The sequence below is a fragment of the Sebastes fasciatus genome, chromosome 20 (assembly GCF_043250625.1).
Source record: "Sebastes fasciatus isolate fSebFas1 chromosome 20, fSebFas1.pri, whole genome shotgun sequence".
NCBI lineage: Eukaryota > Metazoa > Chordata > Actinopteri > Perciformes > Sebastidae > Sebastes > Sebastes fasciatus.
The window spans coordinates 10,317,056-10,329,204 of NC_133814.1; the positions used below are offsets into that span (position 1 = coordinate 10,317,056).

A 12,149-nucleotide genomic window follows, 5' to 3' on the forward strand; every position below is an offset into this window, starting at 1 on the left:
TGTGTGTGTGTGAATCTGCTGACCACAGGACAGTCTGCCGCCTCGGCAGCTGAGTCAAGTGAGAGTGTGTTGGAGGCAGCGCGGCTCTCTGTCCTGCTGAGTCCAATCTGTGATCTTTATTGTTCCAGCAGTAACTACTAGAAGAGACTTTACATTAATAATGTGCAACTGGACTAAACCACTCCGGGTTCACACTTGTGCTTCTGCACTAAAAGCGCTCTGAGACCTGCTTCAGGAGTGTGAAATGTGAGAAACAAGTGTGTCATCTGTAGGTCAAGTGAGTAAACCTCCCAAACATAAAAAAATGACCACCTCTCTCCTCTTTCCAATCACTTTAACTGCCTCACCCTGAACAAGATTTCCAGTAACTTAGCCAAAAAACCCATCACTTTAATTTAATGGGCACACGTATGTCAATGCTAAGTGTTTTTTTAGTTATCATTAGAGCATGGAAGCATTGTGTAATATGATTTCTGCTGTGATATTGATCATATTTGCGGGTGAAGCTGCAGCTGAGTGGATGATAACCAGCGAGCTGATCAATTACCCACTGGGCCCAATTTACTGCTGCGCCTCCACTGTTTCTTCCTGGTTAACAAGGCAGCATTTCTATATGACAAATCAGGTGTAAGGGCTGCCAAAACACTTTGGAGAGTGCAGCAAGGCGTAGTGTCTGAGTAGGTGTGTGTGTGTGTGTGTCTAATCAAAGGGAAGCAAGCTTATCCAGCAGAGCAGAAATCACCTCTGAGTGTTATCTGTGTGGAAGTGTGAGAAACAGAGTCACATTTAGTCACCAGCATTTGTGTGTGTGTGTGTGTGTATTGTGCTGGTCTGCACATTTACGATAAAGCTCGCAGCTCTGTGTGTGTTTGCTTCTCACAGTCAAGGTCAGACATGAGAAAGTCCCACATGGGAGCAGCCCGGCGTTGGCTAAGTGCCCTCTCAGTGTAAATGGATCCACGCTAACACGCGGCGTCTCTTACTTGATGGATTTGATCCACTCCTCCTTCTCCTCCGGCGTGGGGGCCGATATCCTGTACACCACGTGGTTGCCCTCGACGACGCGCCCGTCCGCCTCCGTCTTGCAGGCCTTTATCACCTGACCTTTGTGGTTGGGGTTGTAGAGCTCGAAGCAGTTCTGCGGAAACATCAGGGAGGGAGAAAATATGAGTTGCATTTTTGTTTTTAAAAAAAATGTTTGATCTTTGTATGAATTTAAAAGAGATGGGAGAAGACGGTGTCTGGAGTTGCTCCTTACGGGTTTCCTGGGCTCGTCCACCTCTCTGATACTGAGGTTCTCCAGAGGAATAATCCCACGAGGCTCTTTATCCTGGAAACATACAAAGACAACACTCAGCATCGACACATCACTCATTCAGTGTCTCTTAAGGACAAAATCAGTGTGTAATGAGGGCGCAATGACACATAAGGAAGAAAGGATCCGGCCCAGATAACGTCACACACCAAGTTTTTGAAGAAACTGAATGACTGAATGCTGCTACATTGTGTCCGTAAATGAAGAAATCATTGTCAAATCAGTTGTGATACCTGTTAATATTCATGACTGAATACATAGTCACACCACTGTTTTCATCATTGCTAGTGTTTCTCAAAAATTAAAGGTGCTAAATGCGAGATTGGGAGCATTTCTATTGCCTCTGCACGGCTCTCAACATGTCGACAGCTGAGGGGGGGGGGACCGTTTGGTGGGTGCTACACTTCCACAATGGCTGTAACTGCCGTATGGGCACGCTCACATGCACTAAAAGCATGCGTTGCCAGCTCGGCTATGTCAACAAAGCTCGTAGAAGCTCAGATTACAACACAAACAGAGGGGGAGAGACTTCATCCTCTGCTCAGGTAGTCATTACTCCTCTATATCTTTACATAGTAAATAGTTGTTTGATACTACAGTATATTAATGCTCTGAATATCATATAGAGCACCTTTAAGTGCACTTTTCCCATAAATCCTGTCAACAAGACATGCGCTTCTTCAGTGAAAGATCTTTCTTTGATTGGTCTTTAATATCTTCCAGACATGAAATTTGCTACAGATATACAAGATGACTATCTCCCCAGCAAGGAACTAAAATATTAATGTCACAAAGTTGATGCGGCAACATTTTTCTTTATGCTGGATGCAGCGCCAAGTATTTGAACCATTAGCTTTACATTATATTGAGCCTGACGGCATCGAAGTAAAAATCAAGGTGGTGATAAAAGCACACTTGAAGTTTTTAGTCCTCCTGGTCACGTAGGGGCCAGCACCCGAGGGAGACATAACCCTACACTCCCTACATCCTCCATCTTCCGTCCTCCAGCGACTGCTTTTGTGTCTGCGGGGCCAGATGTGGGGGGGGGGGGACCTTGAGGACCAGCCTGTCATCTTACCCCTAATGAGGGGGCACAGCAGGGGGAGGAAATGCCCTGGGACGGCTGCTCACACAGCTGGCTGTGTGTGCGCCTACTTTGAGTGTGTGTGTGTGTGTGTGTGTGTGTGTGTGTGTGTGTGTGTACCCCATCGCTGCTGTGTGTGTGCGCTGAGGGATTGGTGCATGTGTGTGTGTGTTTGGGGGGGATCTTCTCAGAAATGGGGATGCTGGGGTGAAGCGTGGGGTGACAGGCAGCGGGTTGGGGGGAGGCACTTGGCTCGCGGCTTAGCGGTGCCAGATGTGTGCCATAGACTTTGCAGATGTTTCTCATGATGCCTCATGTTAATTGCTGGAGTGAGGTTCATTCAGGTCAAAGGGCCTGCATTTGTTAAAGAGCAGAGCTGGAAGGCAAAGATCTCTGTCTTTAACCCTGTGTGTGTGTGTGTGTGTGTGTGTGTGTGTGTGTGTGTGTGTGTGTGTGTGTGTGTGTGTGTGTGTGTGTGTGTGTGTGTGTGTGCGTGTGTGTGTGTGTGTGTATTTGTGTGTGACCTTTATCTGTTATGTTTCCACTTTACTTACAATCCTGTCACACTTTATTTATACTACATTTATTTGCACATTATCAGTTTCACTCACTTAGCTAGACTACAAATATTGGATTTAATATTTTAAAAAGTAAAACTATATTTATTAAGATTCTTTGATATAATAATAATATATATTATTATATAATATATATTATTATATATAATATTAAATATTAATAAATAATATGAGAAGATTGACACGACTCTCATATCTGAGATTGGTATCAATTTTCTCATCTGCAAAAATAAGCAAATTTGCTATAATGCCAAACTATTCCTTTTAGATCCATTCTGATCAAATATGTTTATTTTTCTGTTGGTAATCTGCAAAAAGATGAATATTTGTGTAATATGCGTTCTGGTAAAACAACAGCAGATTGAGTCCGTTCTGACACACATAACAACACGTTAATCTGCCTACTTACTGTTGTGTATTCAAAGTAATAGAGGCAGTTGTCGGTCAGAATGAACCACCGTCTCTTCCACGTCTTCACCCGGCCGCCTGCGGAGAGAAACGTGCAATACGTGAGTTCAAACCGAAGAGGCGACAGTGTTTGTGTCATGTAGAGGCTAACCTGCAGGAGACCTCGGCTCCACGTGCCACATCTGGTTCTGATCATCAGCTCTTTCCCTCTGCATTATTAGGCTCAATCAGAGGCCTCCAGCACCCCCTCCCAGTCTCAAGAGATGGATGCCTGAGGGCTCTGCAGGGCTTGTGATAACTATTCAACACAGTGTACACGCCACATAGCCTACACGTGGCGACTAAAGCAGGAGCGCACTCAATTTATCTCCGCTGATATTTTAAGGATAAAAAACAGAGGCAGAAAACTGTGATTGTTGCAAGTCAAACACTTTCTTTTTTAATATACAATTAAACATCTGAATGTAGTAATAATATAAGGATATCTCCTTATAAGAGACTCTCCATCTGCCTCCATCATCAGATAAAAGCAGATTATTGGGATTATTGGATTTTCTGTTAATTACATCATCAGTGATGCAATTCACCTATGTAATCCCCAAAAAACACACAATGCGTCTGATGTCAATGCACAGTTTGCAATATGTGCAACATAATAACATCTTTGCTGACTTTACAGGATGAGCACAAAGCAGCCGTTACTGATGTAATCAATATGTAATGTTCACTTGACCCAGATTTTCCCCTCTATACTGCTCGCTAGAGTAAAATCCAACATCTGTCGTACATTATTTATGAGCAATGTTTACTTTCAGATGCACCCGCTGCATTTTAAAATATGCTTTACTATTGTTGGGTGAATGCAAAATATATATATTTTATTCTGCTACAGTCTGGAGACAGCTGTTTATCCCATTTAGCCATATGTTTAATTTCATCCTGACATGTATTATGGATTCCGCTGCAGGACCACCTGTGTTTGCACATTTCTAAAGCAGATTTATCACTCACTTGTTTGTTTATGGACACTCCGGAGAGGGAAGTGTCAGGGAGTTTAAAGTCTTGCATTCCTCAATTTTCACAAGTTTCCCACGGGTGCAATTTAGTCAAAAGCTGATTTGTTGAATGAATTTAAGTTAATCGCATGCAGAACAGCCACAATACTGCACACTGACTGGCCATTTATCTCATCTAAATATTGATTAGATGGTATGTTTTGTCAGTTTACATGCTGAACTTTCCAAGTTCCACTTATAATGCTTTTGACATCACGTCTCCCTGTTCCGTTCACTTCAGTTCAAATGAATGTGGAGGACAGGAAACAGTGTTTGCGTCCGTCCTCGGCCCAGAATACAAGCTTGGCTGAACTTGTGACCAACGGAGGTGCTGTTTTGTGACCCCTCTGCAGATAATAGATTACACGTCTAAATAACTGTATTTTATGACATGCTGGTTAACACTGGATGATGATGATGGATTCAGGCATAGCAGCAGGCTCAGTCCTGGTTAATAATGTACTGTAATGAGATCTTATGGAGCTTCACAGCCTCATAGCAGTGCAGCAATATGTCATATTGAACAACCTGACAGGCCAGCAGAGTGCTTCATTCAAAAAAAAAAAAAATTCTCATTGCCTCTCATTAAGCAGGGACTCCTCTGATGGAGCTAAAATTAGCGTGGAATTCACTAATGGAGGGGGTGGGGGAAATTGGACCTAAAATGATGTGGCAAGTGCAGCCAGTGGGATAGAGAGCAAAATGAGAAAGAAAGGGGGAGGTCTGTACAGGAAGAGGAGAAGCAGCAGCAGCAGCAGCGTGGTGTACTGAGGCCTGTAGGACAGGAACAGAGGGAGGAGAATGACAATAGGCGAGCGTCTCCTTTATTTCACTGCACGACCAGCCACGCAGCGGTAGGTTCACATTCCCACAGCGCAGACTCAAGCAGCCCATTCACTAAAGCTGGAGTATGTGTGTTCTGGCAGATCAGGAGCTGTATGACACGCAGGGCCGTCTCTAATGGTACAGAGCAGGAGGTGACCTGCTCAGCTGACCCCTGGGTGATTGTTTCAGGGAATCCACGAGGAAGCAAACCTCAGTTATGTTGGAGCAATGCACGTTAGCGTTACTTAGGGAAAAAAATGATTTAGTTGTTTGATTGACTTGCTAAAGTTTTAAGGGTTTCTCATATAAAATGTTTTGACTCCACAGCTTTGAAGAAAAAGTATGACATTTTGGGTGATGTGCTTTTTCACTTTCTTGCCGAGAGATAGCTGAGAAGATTGCTACCAATCTCCTGCCTGTACGCTAAAGGGCGGGTGACCTTGATACCGCGGCTCCACTCCCTGATCACTACTGCGCGGACTCCAAATTTCGTCAAAATCTCAAGATGGCAACTCCTGTTTCCGGAATATTTTGGCTTCACTTCTGTACAGTGGGAGGAATTGGAGACGCGTCGTCCATCTTTACATACGGTCTATGCTTGAGTGTCATATCAATCTTCTCCTCTAACTCTAATAGGCGCATTTCACAACATTTTGCACTATTCCTTTAAACAAAATGCAATTTAAAGCCACACCAACACACATGTTTTCAGTTGTTCTCGCTGGTTAGACCTCTGCTCAGGTTGAAAGCAGGCCGGAGCTTTGATGGGAATTTATTAGGTCCCAAATCTCCACCAATAAGAATGATAAAGGTGTAATTTGTCCCGCCTTAACAGGTTCAACAAAGCTATCAGGAGACTCAGGAAGATGTCAGTCAATTAGGTTACACACACCCACACAGTCTTGAGAGGTCTGATCAGCCTGATTAACTGAAAACACCTGTGTGGGTGTTCAGAGGCTTTAAATCAGTTGTCTTGATCAATATGGAAGTCAACTCAAAGGTGAAAGCACCCGTAATCTCCAGTGTAATTGTCAAACCGCAACTACAGTAAATACAGGTCAGTAAAATTAATAATTTTCCTAATTTTTGCTTCTAAATAAGTCGTTTAAATGACTTTAATTAATGTGGATTTATTTCAAACTTGCCTGATTACTAATGATTTGCTTAAGGCCTAATATATGTGACCTTTCGTTCTTTATCTGGTATTCATGGTACATTTTTTTTGAAAAGTAAAGGGGATGTGGCGAGTGGCACTTTGGTTTGACGAGGTCAACAGCTATCTTTTACGCTAAGGCTTCTTAAACATTTGTGTTTTGCGTGTGCACCATCTGAGACGAGCCCTCTGCATCATCCAGCCTCCTCCAGAGCCACTAGAGGAATGCAGCCAATCCCCATGCACAATGAGAGAGATCACTGACCTCCAACTCGCCTTGCCTTTGAATGAGACAACCCATCACCTCACGATGCTGTTCTCATTTGCCCAATAACAGCTCTGCTACAAAAAGCCAATTAAATGAGGAGGCTAGCATGTTCAGGGGCCCCGGTGTGCTAAGGAGATAATGGCAAGCCAATGCCAGTGTGAGGGCACTCTGTGATGAACCGGGAGGATGGGAGGAAGGAGTGTTACCTACCTCCTAATACAGAGATTTAAGAAGGAACAGCCATCACAGAACAGAATGAGAGAACAGAACAAAAGGTGAAAGGGTGAAACGTTAGAGACACGGAGCGAGGAACAAAAAACACAGGAGGATTTTTGAAAGACACACGGAAATCACCATGCCAGTAATCACAAAAAGGAGCATGCTTCAAGTGAGAGGAAGAGGAAGGAGAGGAGAGACAATACGAGACAAAACGAAGAGGAGAGGTCACGAGATGAAGGACGAGGAAAGAAAAGACACTTTGCAGTTGCGTCACAGATCTCCTAGCAACCTTGTCTAGCACCGTGAAGGTGGACAGTTTTCGGGCAAAAATGAGGCTGCATGAGCAGAAATCATGACTTAACTCAAATTTGTTTTTATAGTGCTGCTATTTAATGTTGCAACTACCATTACAAGTCTGGTGAGGCAGAGGTTTATCACATTTTAATAGAGTGCTGCAGGGATGTTTTGTAGGCCAACCAGGAAGTTAGCATCGCCCTGGTTCCCTCGACAGAAAGCCAATGGGATTGTTCCATTGGGTTTTGGATTATTGCAGAAAATAGGCTCTGTGGCAAACAAACATTTATGTTTCGCATGATAATCTTCACAAATGAACACTTTTATGATTTTTGAAATGTGAATGCAATCGCCAGAAATAAAAAGCTAACATTGGACCATAAACGAACTAGACTAGACCACGGTCGCATGAATGATTATAAACAACGAGGCTGTAAAGGCAAACAAGTCGGCGTGATGATGTTTGCGGTCTCATTTAACTTGTTAGCAGCCGCCTTTTTTAAGACACATAAAGGATTCAAAATTCACGAGTGGCATATTTACTGATGTATTTTGTATTGTAGAACAAAATGTTAAAATCTCTTAAGCTTGTGTTAACCATAGACCTTATTTCAGGCTTCTAACTAAAAACCCATTAAAAAAAAACCATTGGAACCGTAAGTGCTAAAATGCTAACTCATATCCGGGTTTTAGGACTCATTTCTTTAGCACTCTATAGGCACAGCAGTCTGTAGGCCTACATGTTAACATCGGCATGTTAACATGGTCCTTGATGACAATGCTGATGTTAAGCAGCTGGCTAACACCTCAGGCTGAATCACCAGCAAAAACAGGTAATAAAAACTAAAAAAGAAATTGTTGGCATCAGCTCATAACATCTGTTGGCATATCTTGCATCATTTAAATCAAGTAATCATCTAATAAAATTGGAGCATACTGGTACAAACAGAGATTTAATGTTTCATTCTGCTGAAATTGACAAATGTCAAGTTAAGATCAGCTTTTTTCAGCCATTGTTGCCCAAGAGCTGTCCACCTCCAACAAGTTACACACAAACGACACAAACGCTCATCACCAGGGAAATAAAGGACACTGCTCATCAAACCGATGCTGAGGCTCTGCTGACAAATGATAAATCGACATAATCAAGGTTACTTTTGTGACTATAAATGCAACATACCGAGCTTTAGGAGCCAGCCTTCCCTGTCAGGGTTGAAGAATGTGTGCGTCAGATCGTTCCCATCATCCTCTGGGATTTTGAAGGGCTCGTTTTTGATGCTGTCGTAAAGGTTCTGCAGACAGGGGAGGGAAACTAATTAATCACAAAGGTGAACAGTAAGGGAAATGACTCGCTCGTATGGAGTAGGCGTGACAGAGTGGCCGCAGAGATCGATCATCACACAAACAAACACACACATTACAGACCAAGCCTCACCCTGAGAAGCTCCTCTGGCAGATCTCCTCCTTCGTTGATGCCTCTGTTCATGGAGATGAAGCGCTCCACGGGGGGCTTGTCTCTGACATTGGGGTTATGGAGGCTGGTGTTCAGCATGATGATAGCAAATGACAGCACGTAGCAGGTATCTGAGAGCAACAGGAAGGGAATCAAATAGATCAAAAATACATAACAGATCATTACAGTCCAGATTTTCCTTTTATTTTTCATTTTATGGTGGACATTTACTTTGTACATTAGACATTACCAAATTGTTTTTAGCATGAGCAGTGTAACATTTTCAGGTTTCAATAGATATAACAGGATGTCATCAGCATATGGTGATATTTTGTGTTCATTTCTATTTCTTCTTACACATATAGCCATTATTATTTTGCTATTATAGATGGCAAAGAGGATTGGGAAGTGAGCCCTAATTATTCTACATGTAGATTTTTCTTTTATTGATTTAAAGGAATTTTCCTAGTGGCTGGGACGAGAAATATGCAGACACGGAGAAAAGACTGTAGACTATTTTAAGTGAGATAACGGGGGGGAAGCAGGGCTTTAGTCTCGCTACTGTGAGCTAATGTTCAGTCACACACGGGCCAGTGGCTGCCTGTAAATGAATCATTCATCCCTCTCTGTCTGCCTCCTCTCACTGACACACTTTAGTCCTCGCTGTCCTGTGCTGCCTATTGTCTGCCCGCTAACACGCATTCTTTATAAAAAATAGAGGAGCTTTGCTCACAGTGTGTAATACGGGGCAAGGGGTGCTGCTAACAGCGAGAGGAATATCGGTGTAATCAAAAAAATGTATGAAGCACAGAGAGAGACGGGTTGCTCATTCCACTGGTGATTAAAGATCCCTGATCATTTTATATTTTTATAGGCTCTGCATGCGGTTGCTGCTACACACATGGACATACATGCATGCTTGCCTACGCACAGATTGTCATATTGTCGCGGCCTGTAGAGCATATCTCTAAAAAGTCCAAAAAAAGAGTCTTCTGTGTGGCTTTACCACCATACATTATTACACTTTATTTAATATAGTAGTCCCTCCATGGGACCTCATGCACCCTCAACAATCTCTTATACAATACGTTGCTCTATAACTTATTTAATTATTTACCGACTGTTGTACTAGCAGGCTTTGTTTATCACAAGACCATGTATCACTCAGCCGGGTTGAGTCTTCCTGAATAATGGATGTCCCTTGTTTGTTGCTGGCTGTTTACTCTGAACTCATCTGCTGCAGTGAACCGTGATGTGTAGTTACTGTAATCTGGTTAATCCTCATTGAGCTTTACTTACAGTAACTCTTATGGCTTAATGATTGAAATGCATTTTAAAAAACAGGCCATCACTCAACGCACCCTCGGGCAGTACTTCTGTTGGTGCATTAGGCTAAATTGCTTATCTGTGCATTGACTTTGTCCAACATATTGGATTTCGCACTTTGCTCTTATGCATCCCAGGGGGTACTTTTGGAGTTTCCAAGGGGTACGTGAAAAGATTAGCTCAAATCATAATAATCTTTTTTTTTTTAAAGTTAGAATTTACTTAAAAAATAAGAAATCGCATGGAGTCAGCTGTAACATCAACACTGTGGTGATTGAGAGTGAATAAAAACGATGGATTAAATGGTTGAAATAGTTAAAGGTCCCATATTTTGCTCATTTTCAGGTTCGTACTTGTATTTTATGTTACTACTAAAACATGTTTACATGCTGTAATGTTCAAAAACAACTTTATTTTCCTCATACTGCCTAAATATGCCTGTATTTTACCCTCTGTCTGAAACGCTCTGTTTTAGTGCATTTCAACGGAATTGCAACGGAATTGCGTTGCCAGGCAACAGTTTGGGTCCATGTCTACTTCCTGTCAGCTGGTGTCATTCACATACACTGCAACCAGAAATAAACTGGGACACATTTAAAATCTTTACGTTTAAAACTGAAATAGTCTAAATATTGTAGATTTGTGACATCACAAATGTACAGAAATCCTGACAGCTCGTTTAAAGGCACAGTGTCTGAATACGGGCTGTGTGCATTTCTCCATGGATTGAGCGTTTTGATACTTTCACCGTATTTATATAGCACTTACACCTGCTTTATAATAAAAAAAAGACATGCAAATCTCACTTTTTACAATATGGGACCTTTAACTAAAAGTAATAAATAGCTAAAAGTAATGGATAAATAGCTGAAATATCAAAACGGAGGAGTGTGAATGCACAAACACATCTGGAACATGCCAGGTGGGATCAGTGAGGGGGGCTCTGGAGCTCATCTGACGGGCCTTTCGGGGTACGTCTGATGAAATAAGTTGGGGTCCACTGGTTTACACGATAGTAGCCTGCATTGTTTCTGACCTGTCGACTGGAAGACTCCGGGGTTGCACCCGCAGTACCGCGATGCAAATGACTCCATCATACGGTCGATCTTCTGGGCTTCACCTGGCAAACGGAAACTCCACAGGAACTGCCTACAGTTAGAGGGAGAAGAGAGGGGTTTCATTTGTGATGCCACAGCGAGTCACATGACATAGCTGTTGTAACTTTTTTTCTGCTCAATATTTGAATTAAACAATGTGCTGACCGTAGTGCTTGGACGAGATTGAGGTCTGCAAACTCATGCAGCTCCACAAAAGCCTGCAGCACCTTGAGGTTGAAGTCATCCCTGGTGGAAAAAAAAGGATGATAAAATCAGATTTCCAATATCTCTAAGCCATTCCTCTTTTTTTTTTCAAAGATCAAGAAGACCATCCAGAGAAGATAACTCTGAACACAATGTGAACCCAGAAGACAGGGCGGGGTTAAACCATATTTCCTTTATGAAAAAGAATTCCTCAACCTGAATTCCTGTTTCTCAGCATTCCTGTCATGTTTGCGCCTTTATTCATACCGACCGCTGAGTGCGGAGTCTGGAAGCAATTTAAACAGCTGGCTGATGCTGAGTGTTTCTCCACCCTGAGGGGGGGGGGGGGAGGGGGGACGGTGCGTTTGACTGATGAAAAAACAGCTACAACCTAACAACCCACACAGACTCCTTTTTTGTCAGAGGTTTGTTTGGCCATCGAAGGGGGTTTTTTGGGAAGAAAAAGTCAACAGCTGCTCTCAGGCTGCGGTCACAGCTTCTCTGATCATGTTTGTTGTACATCAGGGGCCAACGGTATCGTGTGTTGTTGTTCAAATGAATCCAGGAATTTTCAGACTTAGCGTTTTGTGTTTTTTGTGGCGAGATTGAAGAATGGCTGGGAAGAGTACAAAGAGCGATGGCTTACAGGAAACGAACAACAAAACTTGTATTGCAAAAACAGTCTTGGATTTATTTGGACGATGGCTTGGGGGGCTTTTCTTCTTCTTGTACTTCTATTCTGGCATCTGCGGCCAAATAAAATGAATCCTGTCCTATGAGGATTATATATGTTTATTGCTATAGGTATATTTATTACAAAGAAACCTGAATGTTTGCTGTTTGCAGAAAATGAAATTGCATTATATACAG

General features: G+C 42.5%; 2 protein-coding genes across 3 annotated transcripts in view; one reads left to right on the top strand and one right to left on the bottom strand.

The window, feature by feature from the left end:
- uqcrc2b (ubiquinol-cytochrome c reductase core protein 2b) overlaps positions 1-12,149 on the top strand; it is a 124,581-nt gene that overhangs the window by 46,457 nt on the left and 65,975 nt on the right. The window lies entirely within an intron of this gene.
- The window catches only part of LOC141758168 (cytohesin-3-like), a 35,596-nt gene that overhangs the window by 3,021 nt on the left and 20,426 nt on the right, over positions 1-12,149 (bottom strand). For both annotated transcript variants that reach the window (XM_074619315.1, XM_074619314.1), the window contains exons 6-12: positions 11,241-11,321; positions 11,015-11,127; positions 8,635-8,783; positions 8,380-8,491; positions 3,387-3,463; positions 1,259-1,330; positions 984-1,138 (exon numbers count right to left, since the gene is read on the bottom strand). In XM_074619315.1, the coding sequence (XP_074475416.1) occupies positions 984-1,138; positions 1,259-1,330; positions 3,387-3,463; positions 8,380-8,491; positions 8,635-8,783; positions 11,015-11,127; positions 11,241-11,321 (759 nt within the window). The remainder of the gene's footprint in view (positions 1-983; positions 1,139-1,258; positions 1,331-3,386; positions 3,464-8,379; positions 8,492-8,634; positions 8,784-11,014; positions 11,128-11,240; positions 11,322-12,149) is intronic.